We start from the raw sequence: 20672 nt of genomic DNA, 5'->3' as shown, positions 1-20672 counted from the left end.
GACATAACCCGCCTGTCTGGATAGGTGCAGAAGGATGAAATGGAAGTCCTGTGTAACTTTGTATTATGCCAGCTTCTGTTCACTTAAAGATTCATTGAAGGAGATCACGTGATGTGGTGGGCTTGCTAGGACGCGCTCTTGCGAGCTCCGGCTGTCTCCCTGGCGATCCCTCAACATCTTTCGCTTCCCCATTGATTTTTCGAGCTGGACTTGTCTTATTGCTTACTCGCTTTGGCCGGATTCTATCGTGGGCTATTATTATAGCGCTATATGGCTGCTAGGACTCTTCGGAAAGAGAAAGACAAGCCGAAGATTCCCCCATCTAAGATGGCGGCCGCAGCGCATGTGGAACCAGAGGAAGAAGGCGACACTTTGGAAGAGAAAATTTCTCAAGCGGTAGTGGCGGCGCTTGATATTCGCCTTCATCAGCTGTCGGACCAGATTGCAGATGTCAGGGCATCGCTTACAGAATTTGATGCGCGGGCGGAACGACTTGAAGGCCGCGTGGGCCTAGCAGAGGACGATATTGGCGCCTTAGAGAAACGAGTGGAAGAATTGACCAAGCAAGCGGCGGCAAGCGCAGAAAAAATTGACGACCTGGAAAACCGTTCTCGTCGGAACAATCTTAGGTTTGTGGGGTTTCCTGAAACCCTCTCTGAAGCTGATCTACCCCGCTTGCTTGAGGCTTGGCTGCTTAGTATTGTTCCGTCCTTGGCGTCCCCCTCCGGGGGCCTACTAGAACGCGCACACCGGGTGGGGCGGCGGTCTGAGGGAAGAGGCTGCTCGCCGTCCACGAGTGATCCTTGCCCATTTTCTACATTTTGCACACCAGTCGCTTGTGCTGCAGCACTTCCGGAAAGCCCGGGATCTCACATTTGAAACGCACCGTATAATGATATTTCAGGACTTTTCGCCGAGAGTTACCCTGCAACGCAAAGCCTTTAATGAGATTTGTTCGGAGCTGGTGAACCGACAGATCAGGTTTGCACTTATGTTCCCAGCTAAATTGAAGATCATGCACCAAGGACAGACAAAAATGTTTGACTCGGCGGGGGAAGCAAAGTCTTATGTTCAGACTCTCCCGGGTCCGGCATCGACGTCTACCTCGTGATTGCTGGCTGACGAAAACGCTTGCTATGCTACACCGGTGTCTAACCAACGCACGCCTGAAGTTTTCTCTTCGTGCCTTGGTCATGAATGCTTATGCTGAGTTCTTCTGGTTATGGTTTGACTTTTTTTTTTCTTTGTGGTGCCATAATCTGTTGGAAATGTGACAACTGTATACACTGAGTCACAGTTGCTATTATATGTGCCCCTGGGGATATATGACTAGGGGATCGCAAGTTTTTCTGTTTCAAATTTAAGCGAGGGGCCCCGGGGAGAGGCCGAACACATGGATATATCTTCGTGCTCTCCTCCCTATTTCCCGGTCTGTTTCAGTAGGATCGGGGATCTGGGGATCTTTATGCTGAGTTTCATTACTGGGGAAAGGACGGGGTGGGGGGAGGGTGAAAAACTGGTAGAGAGTCTATATGCTGATGTATTGTTCAACGTGTATTATTGGATTATCTCCATCTTTTGGGTTTGTAATATGTACTGTATGGCACAGATCGAGCCTCAGAAGGGCTGGCGGTTTGACCACAAGTTCCAAACATATAGGAGTAGGCATGCGCTTCCCAGTAGCCTGATAGTCTATGCTAATGTCTCTTGAAGTAACCACTTGGAATGTAGCGGGCCTGGGCACCCCTATCAAAAGAGAGAAGGTATTAGCCCGCCTGGGCAGACTTCGAGCTCACATAATATTTCTCCAGGAGACTCACCTATCCCCCCAGGAGGCTCTTAAGCTGCAGAAAAAATGGGTAGCACAAGTGTATTCTGCCTCGGGAACCTCTAAAAGTAGAGGGGTAGCCATTCTACTGCATCAGGCAGTCCCCTTCATAAAACAGCAAGTGGTGGCAGACCCACAAGGTCGTTATGTGTTGGTGACGGGGCTGCTGAGGGGGTCACCGATCCTGTTAGCCTCGATTTATGCTCCCAATGCATATGACCACACCTTCTATACATCTTTGCTCTCCATTATCACTGGTTTTGGGGACTGCCCCATAATCATCGGGGGAGATTTTAATTTCGCAATAGACCCGGCGCTTGATAGACTGCCTCCTAGGGGTGGGCACCAGATTAGTGAGCGAAAGGGACCCAGTTACTTATGCAAACATTTGGGTCTGTTGGATCTCTGGCGGGTACTTCACCCAGGGGTCAAAGAGTTCACCCATATGGCCAAAGCGCACCCATCACAATCAAGGATTGACTACTTACTTATATCTGAACCACTCTTTTCTAAATTTACTAAGGCCTCTATTGAGAACTTGGTGATATCTGACCACTGCCCGGTGACTGGCACTTTTCAACCTGGGGGTCCGGGAGTAGGGGGTCAATGGCGTCTCCCCACCTCTTTAGTAAACGATCCTGCTTTTGCTGTTTTTTTAAAGGATAAGTGGCGGGTCTTTTTGGAATTTAATGCTCAGCATGAAGACCAGCCGATTCTTCTGTGGGAAACAGCAAAATGTGTTCTCAGAGGGGACATTATCAGCTACTCTAGCTATAAGAAAAAGAAACTGGATGGCGAGATAATAGACTTGGAAAAACGTCTTAGGCAACTTCAACGCCAGGGACCAGGGCCCCGGGATAAAATGTGGAGTGACCAATTTAGGGAAACCCAGACAGCTCTGAATGATCTCCTTCATACTAGGGCGGCCCGCCACCTCAGGTATAGGCAATTTAATTTTTTTAAACATGGTAACAAGGCGGGACGCCTTCTTGCTCATTTATTAAAAGCACAAGAGGCCTCAAAATTTATAGCGAATCTCAAGTCTGACAAGGGGGAAATTAAATCTACCTCCCGAGAAATAGCAGAAATTTTTTCGGACTATTATCAGTCCCTTTATTCTGCTGACCCGGTCAGTGAGGGGAGAATTGCTGAGTTTTTAAGGGGGATCAACCTGCCTGGTTTGACTGAGGGCCAGACCCAGAAATTGCAGTCTCCCATAACTGAGGCGGAGGTGATTGCAGCAATCCAGACTCTTCCTAATCACAAAGCCCCTGGACCCGATGGGCTGACCTCGATATTTTATAAAACTTTGCAGACAGAGATTAGTCCGGTCTTGCGGTCTCTATATGAGAAAATGGTGGATAATCAGGAAATGCCTCGCACTTTGAGGGCGGCTACTATTGTGGTTCTCCCTAAGGCGGGCAGAGATCCCCTATTACCTTCGTCATATCGCCCGATTTCCCTACTAAATTTAGACATAAAAATTTATGCGAAAATTCTGGCCACTCGAATACAGCCTTTTCTTCCACTATTGATTTCCCCAGACCAAGTGGGCTTTGTGGCTGGCAGACGCTCTACGGTTAACATCCATAAAGTCTTAACTGCTTTGGAGCTTTGCTCGGCTTCTAGGGTTACAGACCCATTAGTGGTTACGTGTGACGCAGAAAAGGCTTTTGATAGAGTCACTTGGCCTTTTCTTCAACAAGTTCTTACTAGGATGGGCTTTGTGGGGAGGATTTATGATTATATTATGTTGCTATATTCGAATCCTACAGCCCGCATCTTGGTCAATGGCGACCTGTCGGAAGAGTTTACCTTGCAACGGGGCACGCGGCAGGGGTGTCCCCTATCCCCGTTATTATTTATTTTGACTGTTGAGCCTCTGGTTTGTAAATTGAAGGTTACACCTGCTGTCACGGGTGTCCCAGTGGGAACCAGCTCTTATCTTACTTTATTATTTGCTGATGACATTCTATTACTACTTTCTAATGCCAGGCAGGCTCTCCCTGCAGCCCTGGACATTTTTCGGGTCTACCAGTCTCTGTCTGGCTTTAAACTAAACCTAGATAAGACGGAGGCTTTGGATGTTGGGGGGCACCTACGTAATACTTGGGACAGTTTTCCCGTAAAATGGGCAGATGATACCATTAAATATTTGGGGATAAATATACATCCAGACCCAAAACGATGGTACGCTCTAAATATACCCCCCACTATCAAAAAGATGCTACATAAAATGAAGGGCTGGCATTCACTTCCTATTTCTTTGCAAGGCCGGATTGCACTGGTAAAGATGGTTATTGCTCCCCTCTTATTATACAAGCTTTTAATGTTGCCTTTCCTTATTCTAGGGCGGGATGGCCATAAATTGCAGTCTGCACTACGTAAATTTTTATGGAAAGATAAAAGAGCCCGACTCTCCTATCAGACTCTCATGGCTCCCCGGGTACAAGGGGGCTATGCTCTTCCCAATTTTTACCTCTACTCTTTAGCGGCTAACCTTAGATTTTTGGGAGACTGGCTTTTTGGCACCTCGGAGTACACGGCTCCCGAACTGATACGCATGATGTGTATTCCTTACGACCCAAGTTATATTTTACATGCTCAGTCACAGAGTTTTCAGAATCTGCATATTAAATTTACACTGGTCACCACTGTTAGAAAGGTGTGGAGGAGGACGCGGACTCTTATGGGATTGTCTCCCATAGTATCCCCTCAGTTCCCTTTGCGGGGGTCCTCCCCAACCTCCCTTTTGATGTTGCCTTCTCACCACCGGTTCTCCTTTGCTCCAAATTGGCCCCTTGGAGCTTTTATAGACCTTCCAACGGGCCAACCATACTCGTTTAATCAATGTCAGACCAATTTGGGCTTTCGGCCTGATCAATTCTTGCTCTATGGTTATGTTCGAGCGGGAGTTACCGCTGCTCTGGGAGCTGATGGGGAAAAATTGTCTAGTCCAATGTACACTGACTTAATTTCTTGTTTACAAATGCGTAAAGGTACATTGTCATGTTTATACTCGTTTTATCTTGTGGTGCAACCGTACCGAATTTTCCAGAGGCTTCTCCCCAAATGGTCCCGAGATTGTCATGAGGAGCTACAGGTACACATGCTTAAGAACTCTTACCTCTCCATCTTTTCCATTACTATTAATGTGGCTCTCCGGGAACTACAACAACGTATTTTTCACAGGATTATAGTTTCCCCTGCAAGGGCTTTTCATATGGGGTCTATTCTCTCTGCAAGATGTCTAAAATGCTCTGCTCCTGTTGCTACCTTGATACATTGTCTGTGGGACTGCCCGGCTATTAGAGACTTCTGGGAAGCTGTTCGTGGAGCCCTCTCAACTATCTTCAGGCTGGAGGTTCACTGGTCTTGCTCGTTATGCCTGCTGAACAATGATGTTGGTGATGAGAGCCTGAATGTGGACAATTTGCTGTTTATCGCGAAAGCTTGCCTAATCGCAAAAAAATGTATTCTCCTGAAGTGGTTGGATATGGATTCACCATCTTTGAGTCTATGGTCTTCCAAACTCACCGAGTTGTACCAAATGGAGTATGGCTCTATGTACAAACACTTCTCCCCACGGAAGAAGCAAGTTTTTCATGACATTTGGGCTTCCTACTATGAGACATTATCTTTGACAGTTCGACTTTCTGCCCCACTGACCAGCGGTGACCGGCCTACATCAACTGTTACATGAGACATTTTGGGGGTGGGTCCTACTGGGAGGACTGATGCTTATGCTTTGGTCGGTGGTATTCGACTGTTTTGCCTCAGTACACTGTTTTCTCTTACTTTCCAAATTGGAGACTTAACGGCTCTCTACCGGGGGGAGGGGGGTGGGGGGAACGTTTGCGTTTTGAGTTTATATTGTTAGATCTCTATTGTTCCATTGGGATAAAAGGCTTGGGTGAAGCGGGCTGGTTATTTGTAACTCTGTTTTTTTTTGGATTGCTGCAATGTTATTACCTGTTTGCCCAGTAAAAACAAATATTACAAAAAAAAAAAAAAAAAAAGATTCATTGAAACATACAATTTGACCAGGAGTACCCAATTTTTGCATGCAACTGCATACAAGTAACTCGTGAAAAACTAGCAGACTTGTGACAGCATCAAGTGGCGATGCCTCACCTGACCAGAGAGACTGAATTCTCAGGCAAGTGTGGCGATGGAAAGCTGATAACATACTTACAATGTTATTAACAAAGTTGCCCTGGTACTTGTGGTTCAGATGGACAAGGTCGCCTGGTCCTTGCTGTTTTCCATATACCCAGGTACCCATGTATTTTGAGCCAGTAGCTGCATAGGTGTATATACCCTGTCCATGTCTGAAGAAATAAAACAAATTTACAAATTTCTATATATTGCATGCCAGTTTGCATTTTATCGAATATTGTCATTTATTACACAATCATCAGAATTAGACTGAAATCCTGATAGACAAAAAACCTTATTATTAGTAGAAAAACTGAAAGCTGAAAACAGACTGATAACAGGAAAAATCAAAACACAATACTATTTTGTTCTGTTATATTATGATGAATTGGAATAATCTGAAATAAAAGATGTAAATTGTTTCAATGAGTTTAAAACATAGCAAAAAAAAAAACAAAAAAAAAAAAACTTAGACACCTCTCAGGGGCGGAATGTGGGAAAATAGTGGCCCGGGGGATTTCTCTCCATACTGGCCCATGGGTATCCAATTACACATACAATTTGGTGAGTCACCAAATACAGAATAAAGGGACCATAAAATATACACAGAAATGCACACACAAACTGAACTGGAAATCACAACAAGTAAGACTGTATGTAATGCAGCAATGGAAAAACAGAAAATACCATCATTCCTCATAAAACATCAAACAATAAAATCAAGAACTATAAAACATCATACTAAAAATATATATTTCAAAACTGCTGATGAATAGAACCTCCAGTAATTTAACTCAGGGAAATTTTCAAAAATTTGTATATAAACACCAATAAAATATTTAAAAAAGAGCAGACATCAAATAATATTCAATAATTAAAACTAATAAGGATTTTAAAAAGCCCCTGCTGTTCTCGTCTGTGGGAGCTCTTGATTTCCAGTCACCCTGATATTGTCGAGGATTAGGAGGTTATCCTCTCTCTCTCACACATACACTGTCACATACATACACATTCATGCTCTTATACCCACCATAACCTCTCGCTCTCACTGACACTGACACACGCTCAGGCTCTAAGACACTCTCTCCCCCTCCACACACAAACTCTTACTCCCTTGGATTTTCTCATACACACTCATGCTCTCACTCACTGACTCCCTCACATACACACAAACACACATACCTAGACAAGCTCCCAGTCATTCACACACACACACACACACTGACCCCCAGGCAGGCTCCCATGCATTTTCCCACCACTCCCTCCCCATCCCCCAGGCATGCATACATTCATTCTCACACACACAGACCCCCAGGCAGGCACTCATGCATTTACATGCACACACTAAAGGCAGACCCCCCCTCTCTTTTGCCAGCAACCTCAGAACTTCTCTCATTTCTCTGCTGCCACTATCACTGCTGCCACATGGCTATTGGGGAGGTGCCGATTGCTGCTACTGACACTGAAGCCCATTCTGCTGCCTCCTCTGTGCAGGCCCCGTGGGCTTCCACTTTCTCCATGCTGATCTCGTACATTGTGAGATCCGTAGAGAAAGTGCTATTCTTGCACATTCCCAAAGATTACATGTGCCAATCAGTAAAAAGTAATTTATTGTTTTTCCTTTGCTGTCTGATCTTAGTTTTCTAATCGGTTGGTCACAGGCTATTTTTTTTCCACCTTCCCTTTCTTTTTTTGCCAATTCCTTTTATATTTTTTCTGTTTCTTCTCGCCATCTTCTTCCCTCAAACACACAGTCAGATTCTCATTCTCACATGCATTTCTTTCTCTCTCTCTCTCACACACACACACAGGCTCTCTCATATAAAATCATTCATACACAGTCTCTCACTGGCACATGCTGTCTCTCTCTCTCTCACACACAGGCTCTCACATGCTGTCTCTGCAAACATTCAGGTCCTCACTCTCACACACAATCTCTCAACTCATCTCATACACACACGCACACACCCTCTACAGACCCTCAGCCTCTCTCTCACCTCTGGGCCTCCTCTTCGCGCATTGCCGCAGGATGGGCTCTGCAGCGGCCCTGCTACCGGGCCTCTTCCTCTTCTCGGCGGCCCGTAAGCGCTGCTCCTCTTCGGCACGCGCTGATGCTTCTCCTCCTTCCTGCCTACACGGCTCCGCTTCCGGGGCCGCGCAGGCAGGAAGGAGGAGGAGCATCAGCGCGTTTAAACACAATCTTTTTCTTCGGGCCCTGGTGACGTGAGCCTCACCACAGCCCTGCCGATCTGCCTGTCGCAGCGCCGCATGAGCCTCCCTGCGCCTGGGAGCATTGGCTCCCCTCGGGATACCACTGCTTGCGGCGGCCCATGCCCAGGCCTAGTGCTTCCACCGGCCCTGCACACAGGTTTCTCTTCGGGCCGCACCACCAGCAGACCCTCTTCTTGTCTTTGGCCGGGAAGTTTAAAAAAAAATAAAAATTGTGATGGGAGCGACCGGCCCACCGGGGGAAGCCCGCTCCCCCCGATAGGCCAATCCGCCCCCAACACCTCTGACCCCTTAGACTCTGCCCATTTGTTTGAATGCCCAACAAGGTCTACTAATGATTTCCTACCATGAAGAGAGAGTTGCTTACATCCAACAGATGTTCTTTGAGGGCAGCAGGATCTCAGTCTTCACACATGGTGACATCCGAGTTCAGCGCAGAAGTTAGATTTAAAATTTCTAGAACCTTTTAAGCACGCAATACTGCCACACATCCACGTGGGAGCCCTTCAGTTTAAACTTAGAAAAACCAAGTCCAAGGGGAAATGGGGTTGGTTTTATGAGGCCTGACATTCTGCTGTCCTCTGAGAACACCTGCTACAGATAACCAACTCTGCTTTCTTCAACAACTAGGAGTGGCACTCCTCACACATGGGGCATACTTAGCTACAGATTGCCCCAAACAAAAACATGGAAAAATCCAAAACCTTGCCATTGGGAAAAAAAACTAAACGGGGCAGCCTGGAACCAAAATAAACAGGCCCTAGGTGGATGGAGACACCTCAGAACAGACTGGCCAAACCTGCATCGGCAGTACCTGCCCAGTGTGAATGTGTGAAGAGAGCGCCACATCACAGACTTGCAGATCTTAGGAGGGCTATCAATGCCTCCATGGCTTTATGAGTCTTGACATGATCCATCAGATTACAGCCTGCTTGGCCATAACAGGAGATGCCATCTGCTAGTCAATTATAAATGGTGCATTTGGTGATGGCAATTCCAGGGTTGTTGGTGTCAAAAATGACAAAGTTGGGTGCACTTTCAAAGGGTTTCAGTCCATCCAGACAGAAGGCCAGGGCAATCCTGCAGCCCAAACAGTGTAGCATAGGTTCACCTTTGTAGACATGAGGTCTGAGGATGAATGTTGTAAAGGCGATTAACTGGCTAAGGTGAAAGAGGAGAGGAACTTAGGATGCATGCACAGATTGAATCCCCCTGACGTCTTTGGGATAAGGAAGTACTTGGAGGAGAATCCTTGCCCTTTTTGCCCTGGTGGAATGGACTCAATTGCATTGGCCTGTAAGGAGGAGAGCTCTATTTGCAGCAGCTCCTGATGGGCCACCAATAGCCACTTGGATAGTGACTCAGCATTTTGTATAGACTTTCTAAGTTGATTTAAACTATTGTTATGTATAATTAAATAATTGTTTTTAAATATAAAATTTTTGTATTCGTACTACACAATTCCCTTTTTTAGGGTTTTCTGTAGTGCTATCAATGTTTGGCAACCTCTTATTTTCTCCTATAATATTTAAAACTAGCCAGCTATCTTTTGAGTATTGCCAGTTAGGTTTTCAGTTATCCAGCCTCGTGTGGCCGAATAACTTTAGCCTCAACTGGCTATAATCAAAAGAATATAACCAGTTAAGAGGAGCTGCAGTACCAAAATAAAAATCTACTTTGTGGCTTAGCAGCCTGAATATTCAGCTGAATATGCAGCCCCCCAAACCCCTTTTTAAAGGGAGTTTTAAAAAATTAATATTATGGCCCCTCCTCGGGCTAGCCCCCACCTGTTAAAAGTATCCCCCACCAACCCTAACCCTCCCAACTTCCCAGTACTTTTCATTTTGCCATTTTTCAGCCCGGATCACGGTCACTACATACAGTGACCCAGGCTGAAGAATGGCAAAATTAAATATACTGGGCAGGGTTAGGGTTGGCATATAGAGGGAAGCCCGAGGAGGGGTATTTTAACACAAGTAACGTGCAACCAGGGGAGCAGGCTGGTGCCAGACCACTTTATTTTTTTTAATTTACTTTTTATTAATTTTACAGATAGAGCAAGAATACTTCTTACTACAAAACATAAAATGATGTCTCAATTAAGAGGTAAACATGAAAAATATAATACCATAAGAAATAATTATACAAGTTACATCACTTTTCTTAAAGGTAAATCAGGAAGGTCCCATAATATTGAGAGAAAAAACAGAAGTAAATATCATTAGAAACAGGCTTAACTGTCTCAGAAATACTTTTAATGGATTATCTAGGAATCTGTTTCCCCAGGCAGAGATGGACATACTCCTGGCATTTATAAAGGATTTTAGTTGTTCCAGCAAATACAAAACCTTCATCTTTATCACGAACACCACATCTACAAGGATACCTCAAAACAAATATATATCCCAAAGATATAACCTGAGGTCTCATATTGAGAAAATCTCTCATTTGAGTTGCCCTAGAAAAAAAAAAAAAAAATCCGGAAATATTCATACAACTTGACCATAAAAGGTTTGAGAGATTTTTTAAATATCTCCTCATTTAAATCATATCCCGCCACAAAAGACACAAGAAGGGTTGATCTGTCAATAATCTCAGTGGTTGAATCTTCCAAAAACTGGGTCAGATTGGCTAGGGCTTCAGTATGGCTCTCTTTAGAATTTTTACTAGTGTTGGAAAGAAAAAAAAAAAAAAAAGATTCCCTTAGTAAATAAAGTATTATCTATTTCAAATTTTAAATTTTCAAGGAGAAACATTTTTAGAGTGCTGTGAATATCCTGACCCAGCACTCTAGGAAAATTTTAAAAACGTAAATTTAGATGCCTAGAATAGTTTTCCAGAAAGTCCAATCTAGGAGAGCAATTTCCAAAGTCTTTCACCAATTTAAAGTTGCAAGTCTGAGCTTGAGACATGGCTTGCTTCGAAGACTCCGCACGCTTCCTGAGATCCAGAATTTGGCCTCCTAAATTTGTATTAAGGGACTGTACATTTGTTGTCAAAGTCTATTTTGTTTTGGCAATCCTTTACCAAACCCACAAAACTTGCCTCAAGGTCCCATAATGCTTCAGCTGTTACTACAGCTGGTTTAGGAGGTGGTTGAAAAACCTCACCCCTAGTAACGAAGCCATCCGCTCCAGGAATTCCCACCGCAGAGAGCAAAGGTTCTTTCTTGCTTCTCCTGCGACTCCACCGGTGTTGGGGGTAGCGCAGACTCCACAGCCTCTGCTGGCAGTGCTGTCTCCAGCAAGCTAGAGGAAAGCTGAGGGAACAGCCTTCTGTCACGGGGGTGATGTCATCAATCTGCGCGGGGCCATGGGGAGGTGCGGCAGGCACTGGAATTGGCACTGGTCGATAATCCGGGGGACTTGGTGATCTCCCCAGGCGGCTCCGGTGCTCCCTCACCGGTCACCACAGCAGGGACAAGTCTACCCCTCTCTTCTGCCGAGCCAGGCGTGTACGAGTCAATCACTCTCTGACCTGACGGTAAAGCTGTGTCCAGAGGGTAAACACGAACTTTTCCTTTCCTTTTAGGAGGCATCTTCCACAAGTAAAATAGAACGTTTGAGGAGTGACTTTCACCACGTCTGATCATGCCGCCATCTTGGGACCATAATGTTTTATTTTCTGTACTTCAGACCACTTTTTAAAAACATTTTAAAATCCCTTTAGAGGGAATGCTCAACCAGCTTGGGTGGGGGGGGGGGGGGATTGTTATTCAGGCCACTAGACTCACAAAATTTGTTCTTTTCTGGTTCTGCAGCTCCCCTTATCCAGCTATCTTCTTTTGAATATAGCCAGATAAGGATAAAGTTATCCAGCCACACAGAGCTAGGTAACTTTAGGATTGCTCTCAGGCAGGACTTGAGTTAGCTGAATAACTCCAAATATCAGAGTTAGCCAGATAACTCAAACCCATCCCTGAACTCCTCCAAAACACCTTTTTCTTATTTGGCTACATCTTAGCTAGATAATGACTTATCCAACTAACTTTAGTCAGGTAAGCAAGGGGGATATTCAAAACTTGCCATTTAGATGGATAACTTGTGAGTTATCTGACTAAGGGGGGGTCATTCTCTAACACCATCGCACACGAAAAGGGACTTTTCAAACGCAAAAAGTCTTTTCATGTGCGATAGCTAGCTCGGGGCAGAGTCTGCGCAGCACCAGGGCCGATGCTGCGGACACATCGCTGGCGGCGAAAGGTAAGATTCCTTATTGCCGCCAGTTTCGTGCCAAATAACTACACTTTTTATGGTGTAGTTATTCTGCGTGAAAGCTGGCAGCGATCGCTGCCAGCTATCACAGGACCGCCCCCTGTTACCAAATCCAGGGGTTTTAATTTCTTGCTCAAATAGATACAATCCTCTTGTGATTTAACGACTTTGATTAATTTTATGTCCGTGGCAAATTTGATGACATCACTTGTTCCCATTTCCAAATCATTTATAAAAATATACTAAAAAGCATTGGTCCCAGAACAGAACCCTGGGGCACTCCACTATTCACTTTTTTCCACTGGGAAAATTTAACTCATTAGCCCTACTCTGTTTTCAATCTTTTAGCCAGTTGGCAATCCAGAATAGGACACTACAAGCTATCCTATGACTGTTTCCTAAGAAGTCTCTCATGAGGGACTTTGGCAAGTTCTTTATGGAAATCCAGATACAGTATATCAACTGGTTCATCTTTAGCCACATATTTATGCCTTCAAAAAAACTAGTAAGTTTGTGAGGCAAGACTTCCCTTGGCTAAATCCATGTTGGCTTTGTCCCATTAAACTAGCTTATTTATATGTTCAGCAATTTTGTTCTTTATGACAGTTTCTACCATTTTGCCTGGCACAGATGTCTAATTTCCTAGATCACCCCTTGAATCCTTTTTATATATATACTTATGAAGTCATGTGAACTGTCCATCAGGGCCTAGGAGGCAGAGCTTCTGAGTGAATACAGAGCTTTGCTCTGTGCAGCTGTACGTGCCTTCCCACGCAGAAAAACAGTCTCTCCTCAGTCTGTGATTTAGTAGTTCATGAACATAAGTTGCCGACTATCCAGGGAGGTGGGTCAGCATGGCTAATTCATCCTGCTATCTATGGAAACACTGTTTACAGTAAGCAAACTTGCTTTTTCCCCGTTGATAGCAGGGTTGAATTAGCCATGCTGTCATGGGAGTCCTAAGCTCCCGATCATGCCGTCGTATGGTTAGGAAGTTATTATGCGTGATCTAAAATTGTGGATAGTCAGTTACAAGCTCAGGCTATCATGGTTTGCAAAATGACTCATCCGCGTTTAGCATAGTCAGTTGTCTGTTGATCCAGACAGTAGTGAGATGTGAACGTATGTACTGAAGACCAGGTGGCTGCCTTACAAAATGTCTATGGGTGCCACATGTTGTAGGTGTGCAAAGGAAGTCGATACCACTCTCACTTGGTGTGTATTAGGTTGAGAAGACAATGTTAGGTTATTTTTTGTGTAACAGAATTGAATGCATTGGGATATCCAGCTGGATATGGTCCATTTCACTACTGGTAGACCGGAAGCGTTCGGGTTGAACGAGACAAATAATTGGGACGCTCGTGACTCCGAATGCGTTCATAATATGCCAATGCTCTTTTGCAATCCAATGTATGTAGTAATCATTCCCTATCGTTTTGATGAGGTTTGGGGAAGAATGTTGGTAGTTCGATGGACTGGGTGACCTCTTTTGGAAGGAAAGAAGGATGTGTGCGAAGTACTACCTTGTTATGATAGAATTGCATATATGGGCTGTAGTGCATTAAAGCTTGTAGTTCACCAACTCTGAGTGCTGACGTTAAAGCAATGAAGAATACTACTTTCCAAGTAAGATATTTAATGTGCGCAGAGTACGTTGGTTCAAAGGGAGCTACCATCAGTTGCTCGAGTACTAAATTAAGATACTGGCGGTTTGGAAACCAGAGGCCATAAGAGAGTCAGACCTTTTAGAAAAACGGGACATACAGGGTTGGACAGAGATGGGCTGTCCTCTATACGGGTGGTGATAGGCCGCTATCGCACTGAGATGTACTCTGATAGACGAAGTTGCGAGGCCCGTGGTGTATAACGAGTGAAGATTGTTCACCAGAAAGACTATTGGACTGTCTAATGGATGGATCCTGAGATATGGGAAGCCTAACATGAAAACTTTGGCTCAGACTTTGGTTCACTCAGCTTATCCAGAATCCTTTTCTGTCTCTGGCCTAACAAACTTCTGGCATACAAGGAACTCAGACTGACCCGAGCTTGAATGGCTTCTGGGAGACATCTGGAATGAATTCAGACCTATTCAGATATGATGGAGGGTCATGAGGTCACATGGACCAGGCCATGCTCTCACAGAATGTCTCGACTTGAGGGGCCCAGTGTAACTGGAGATCCCCATGAGATTAAGAGTCTGATCAAAAGACTGGAAAGGCTGACAGAACAAAGGACGACCAAAAGTAATCCGCAGACACGTGGGTATCCGCTAGGCCTAATTGGATCTCAATATGGGAGGCGGGACCAGGGAATCTTAGACATAGGTTGTCTGATACTCTATGAAGTCCTATTAGGGTTCATTGTTTTACCTATAAAAAGTCAGCACTCACTGACAAACGCTAAGACATGCATGGAGAACTTTAAAAAGATGGAGCTCTCACTCTGGGTCTTCCAGAGGTCTCATATGATTGGCTTTCAATATTAAATAATAAACTTAAAATTTGTCTGTACTAAATTTGGACCTCTGTGTCTGTTCTTGGGGCAGCCCATTGAAGCTGATTTTTAGTTTCAAAAATCCCTTTAGCAGAACACCAGGATGAGTACCTCTTCCATTTGAAGCCATAGTTTCGTCGGATTGATGGTTTCCTTGAGGCTAGAAGTATAGATTGAGCGGACACAGAGATTCCTTGTTCTGTCAAGAGGAACCGCTCAATCTCCACGCTGTCAAGTGTAGCGATTTGTGCATGGGATGGAGCAATGTTCCTTGTTCCTGCATCAAGAGATCTGTGCGGTCTGGTAGCAATACTGGATCTGCTATTGATAGGTGCAGGAGGTGGGTGTACCACGGTTGGTGTGGCCACACCGGTGCTATCAAAATTAATTGAGCTGCGTATCTTATGCATTTTTGTAGTGTTCTTATAATAAGAGGTATTGGAGGAAACGTATATATGAGAGGTTCCGTCCACGGTAGGAGGAACGCATCCTGCGTCATTCGATGAGCGCTGATCCACACTGTACAGTGAGGGACTTTCGTGTTGAGTTCTGCCGCGAAGAGGTCGATCGGTTTCCCTCAGTGCTCAAAAAGAGTATCTACCACTTGTTGATTGAGTGTCCACTCGTGAGGGTAGAATATGCGACTCAGACAGTCTGCTTGAGTGTTGATGGCGTCCGGGAGATATGTCGCTTGCAGGCGTATTGAGTGATGTGATACATGTTCCAGGATTTGCAGAGTTTCCTTGCAGAGGACCATGAACCGGACCCTCCTTGTTTGTTGATGTAGTACATCACCACCTGATTGTCGGTGTAGACCATGACTCGCTGCCCTCTTAAGTGTGGAAGGAATGTTCGGAGACCGTTCTTTATCGCTCTGAGCTCGAGTAGATTGATTTGCAGGTTCTGTTCCTCTGGGGACCAGAGGCCTTGCATTTGCAGATGGTCCAAATGCACTCCCCAGCCCTTGCGAGATGCATCGGTGGTGAGAACTATGTTGTGGGGGAGGTGTAGTGAACAATGTTCCTTTGAGCGTTGATTCCTTGAGCTACCATGCTATATCTTACAGCATGGATTGAGTTAGCGTCACTCGTGACTTTAAGGTCTGAGAGTGCTGTTTCCATTGTCGTTTGAGTCCCCATTGTAGTTGACGCATGTGCAGTCATGTGTTCTGAACAGTATAAAAGGCTGCCGCCATGTGACAGAGGATGATGAGGACCTGTTGCACTGAAGGTTGTTTGAGCAATTGGATGGAGCGGAAGAGTCCTCACATCTCCAGTCTTCGATCCTTTGGCAGGAAAGGTGTGGATTGTATCCAGAAGCGCCCCAATGAACTGAAGAGATTGTGTCTGAGTCAGATTTGACTTCTGGTAGTTGACTGTGATTCCCAAACAAACAGTGTAGACAGTCATTGAGAATCTGCAGTGTGGATGCCACTATGAGCCAGTATTCCAGGTAAGGAAAGATTTTGATGCCCTTCTGACGTAGATGTGCCACCACCACTGCCATACATTTGGTGAAAACCCTGGGGGCTGCTGAGAGGCCAAAGGGTAGAACTCTGTATTGGAAATGCTTTTCCCAAAACTGAAAAGAAAGGTACCGTCACAAAGAGTGGTGGATAGGAATATGGGTGTAAGCATCTTTCAAATCTATCAAGCACATCCAGTCCTTGGGTTGCAGAAGTGGTAAGATGGTTTTTAGGGACACCATTTTGAACTTCTTTGACTGGGTGTTTGTTAAACTCTCGTAGATCCAAAATTGGTCTTTGCCCACTTGTTTTCTTGGGAATCAGGAAATAAGGTGAATAGAATCCCTTGTTTCGAGCATATATGGGAATTTGTTGGATTGCTCTTTGTTGGAGGAGGGCCAAAATTTCCTGTGCCAATTGAGTTTGTTGACATGGAACTCACGTGGGGATTAGGTGGGGAAGATTGGGTTTGTTGGTATCCATGTCTTACGATTTCTAGAACCCATAAGTCTAGTTATTTTCTCCCAACATGTTAGGCATAATGTGATCCATCCTGGTGGGTACAGTGGCAGTGATGATGGTGGTTGTATTAAAAAGATGGCATCACTTTGGCCGCCGGTTGAGGCTGCTGTGCTTGAGTTCTCTGTGGTCTTGCTCTACCCCTTCTCACTTGAAGGAGGTTGAGGTGCTGCCCGTTGTAGGTTGTAAGGAATAGGACGAAACTATTAATATTGTCTATAGGGGCGCCGGTGATATTGTTGTCTGCGATTGGTAGAGTAATATCTACGTTGTGCAGTAAAAGTTGATGTTTGTGTCAATGATTGGACAGCCACTGCCTGGACTTTCAGATTTGCCAATTTCTTGAAATTTTTCCCCGAAAAGATTGTCAACTCTACAAGGTAAATTCGCTAGCCGCTCATGAAGGTCTTCCCTAATGGCGCTGGAGCGGAGCCAGGCCATTTGGCGGGCGGCAATGGCGGAAGTGGATGTGCAAGTCGACAACTCGCCACTATTCGGAGAAGGTGTCTAATGCCTTCTTCTAGGTCTTGTATCGGTTGAGTTATGGAGGGCGACTCTGGAGTGGATAGTGCTGCCTTCAGTGTCTGCAGATTTTCGTATAGATATTGGACCAGGTAGAATTGATGTTGACTGATTCTGGAGGTCAGCATAGACGATTGATACGACCTTTTCCCAAACTCATCCAGGATTCGTTGTCCTTTCCTGGAGGTTCAGACGCGTGCATTTTAGACCATTTGGCTCGCTGCATTGCAGACTCCACAACCAACGAAGAGGTTGGTAGTTGTGGCGTACAATAGAATTGTGACTTCTGCATTCTAAACTTGAGGACGGTCTTTTTTGAGACCGGTGGAATAGTGTAGGGTGTTTCCCACGATTTTTCCAGGACTGAATCCAATAACTTGTGGGATGGTAGTGATGCGGGTTCAGCTGGTACATCGAATATCCTGAGTAGTCTGAGTGTTTCTGCTCGAGGGTCATGTAGTTTTTGAACCTGCAGGTTGAGAACTCCCCCCCCCCCAATCTTATTCAGGAATTTTGGATAAGAGGTCTTCCGGGGGTGAGTATGGGTCAGGTGTATCCTCCGGACGATCCAATGGGTACCCTGTCGACGATGTGGGTGATGAGGGAGGGGAATCAGAGTCTGTCCTGGCCGGTGATGGGGCCTTGTTCAGTTCTATGGTCGTTTGATGGGATGGAACTGGTGGAGAGGGGTTCCTCAGTTGTTCCGGCGATGGGCTACCCATGGGAGATGAAGGAAGTCGAAACGTGGATTGCAGCGTTTCAAAGAGTCCCAACAGGGCCATTGATAGTTGGAAAAACGCCTCTCGGGTTTGAGTCGGCATCTGCGGTTTTCCCTGTCTCGTCGATTGAGGCGGCAAAGGGTCTCCCCTTTCCCAACTCAGTCTTTCTTTTCTTCCGGACTGGTTGTTGGGGTGATGTTTCATCCCATCCCTGGGTAGATTCTGGAGAATCAAGGGTGGACATCCACCATGGAGAAGAGGAGGAGGAGGATGTAAGTCAGATATACTCCTCCTCAGATTGTGGTGTCGATTGAAGGTGAATCTCACTTCTCGGGGACATGAATTGGTCTGAGAGGCGTGACCCAGAAAGCCTCTTACTCGTATGGTGTGAGGTAAAACTCACTTCCCTTCCCAGGGATGGGGAAGATTGCGGGTTGGTGTCAACCGACTTAGTCTGGCACTTTCCTTGCCGTTTTTCCACTTTCCGAGTGGGTTTCCCTTCTGGAGACCTGAGTCGAGATGTGTGGTGATGGCCTTTTTGGTTGCATGGGATTATGCATCTCAAGTTGTAGATCAGATGATAGTTGAATCTGCCTACTGCTTGTATGCGTTGACTTAGACATCTGAGACGTCAATTGTTTTGTGTGCGACGATGTCGACGCAAGCTTTGTCAAAATCGATGCATAAAGCGTCGTATCCAATGTTTGATGCATTGATCCCAACGCTTTTTGTCTTGCCACCAATGCCTTCTGCGTCGATATCGACCCTCCTTGCGCCGCCATCGACGTACCTTGCGTTGGCGTTTTGTGCGTCTATAGCGAGTGTTTTGTCGCATGCGCATGGAAGGCGTCGACTTTGCCAAGTGCGCAGATCCCGGTGAATGCTTATGCCTTGATTTCTTCTCTGACTTGTGTCACTTAAGTGCTGACATCGACGATGCCCCTGCGGAGGTATTAGATGCAGGCCTATACGAGTTGCCCGCTCCATGTGTCTTAGACTTGTTGTGGCTGTTGCAGATTATGCTCCGTCGAGTCGTGGCTATCACTGCCTTGATTCCGGGCTCTGCTTCCTCCGATTGATTCCCCAGTCCTGGAGGTGGAGGGTTCTACGGATGCCGCCCTCCTTACCTTTGGGGTCTTGTGCTTAGTGGGACCCGGCGACTAGTGAGCCTCTGAAGGTGGGGCATCCGACCCCGATAGCGTCCCTCGGAGGGCTTCGATCTTTTGGGCCCTCTGACGCCTGGCTCTCTGCGACATCCTGCCACAGTATTTGCATGTGGCTTGTTGGTGGTCGGGCCCAAGGCACCGATAGCAACGATCATGTCCATCAGAGATGGACATGATTTTGCCGCAATCGCAGGGTTTGAACACCGAAGGCCGAGGACCTGGTTTTTCAGACATTATCTCTTCTGTTTTTTGTACAGCTTGAGGAGAACGAAGCCCCATGTGCGATCCCGTGCACGGAAAAAACAGACTGAGACTGTTTTTCTGCGTGGGAAGGCATGCGCAGCCGACCAGAGCAAAGCTCTGCATTCTACTCAGAATCTCCGCCTCCTGGACCCTGAGCCATGCTATAATGGGAACTGTCCAATTCAGCCCTGCTATCAACAGGACACTGTTTTTATTATGAGTTTCTGCTTCCACGGCAACCTTCTTTTCATTCTCTTTTCCTTTCTTATCAATGCTTTGCATCTGACTTGCCACGGCTTACGCAGTTTCCTGTTTTCTTCATTGGGATCCTTTTTCCATTTCTTGAAAGATGTTTTTAGATATTATAGCCTCTTACCTCACCTTTCAACCGTGCTGGTAGTCATTTAGCCTTCTTTCCACCTTTTCTAATGAGTGGAATACATCCATGCCTAAACTCTTAACCTTTGCAGTTGCACTTTTCAGTTTTTTTCATAACCATTTTCCTCATTTTATCCTAGTCACCGTTTTGAAAATTAAATGCTGTCATAGTAGATTTCTTTTTTGTGCTCCCGCCAGTTATTAAGTCAAATTTGATTATGTTGTGATCACTACTGCCAAGTGGCTCCAACATATTTACCTCCCGAACCAAATCCTGTGTTAAACTAGGTCTAAAATAGTTTCTCCTCATTGGTTATTGTATCAGCTGCTCCACGAAGCAGTCATTTATTTCATCTAGGAACTTTGTTTTTCTAGACTATCCTAATGTAACATTCACCTAGTCGATACCAGGGTAATTGAAATCACCCATTATTACTGTGCTGTGGATTTTGTTAGCTTCCCTAATTTCTTTTAGCATTTCATGGTCTGTTAGTTCATTCTGTCCAGGTGGACAATTACTATTTTATTCCCTTTATCATCTGGAATTTCTATCCATAAAGATTCAACATTGCATTTTGTTTCCTGCAGAACTTTATCCTGTTTGACTCAATGCTTTCTTTAACATAGTGCCACCCCTCCACCAATTTGATCCATCTTATTATTTCGATATAAAATTTGTACCCTGGTATCACAGTGTCTCGTTGGTTATCCTCCTTCCACCAGGTCTCTGAGATGCCA

At 45.3% G+C, this 20672-nt stretch overlaps 1 protein-coding gene across 1 annotated transcript in view; it reads right to left on the bottom strand.

The window, feature by feature from the left end:
• The window catches only part of RSPH1 (radial spoke head component 1), an 82262-nt gene that overhangs the window by 39800 nt on the left and 21790 nt on the right, over positions 1–20672 (bottom strand). The window contains exon 5 of the mRNA XM_029578959.1: positions 6024–6159. Coding sequence (XP_029434819.1) covers positions 6024–6159 — 136 coding nt within the window. The remainder of the gene's footprint in view (positions 1–6023; positions 6160–20672) is intronic.

The sequence above is a fragment of the Rhinatrema bivittatum genome, chromosome 15 (assembly GCF_901001135.1).
Source record: "Rhinatrema bivittatum chromosome 15, aRhiBiv1.1, whole genome shotgun sequence".
Classification (NCBI taxonomy): Eukaryota; Metazoa; Chordata; class Amphibia; order Gymnophiona; family Rhinatrematidae; genus Rhinatrema; species Rhinatrema bivittatum.
The sequence above is the reverse complement of the archived record's forward strand: the minus strand, read 5'-3'. Positions and strand labels throughout refer to the sequence as shown.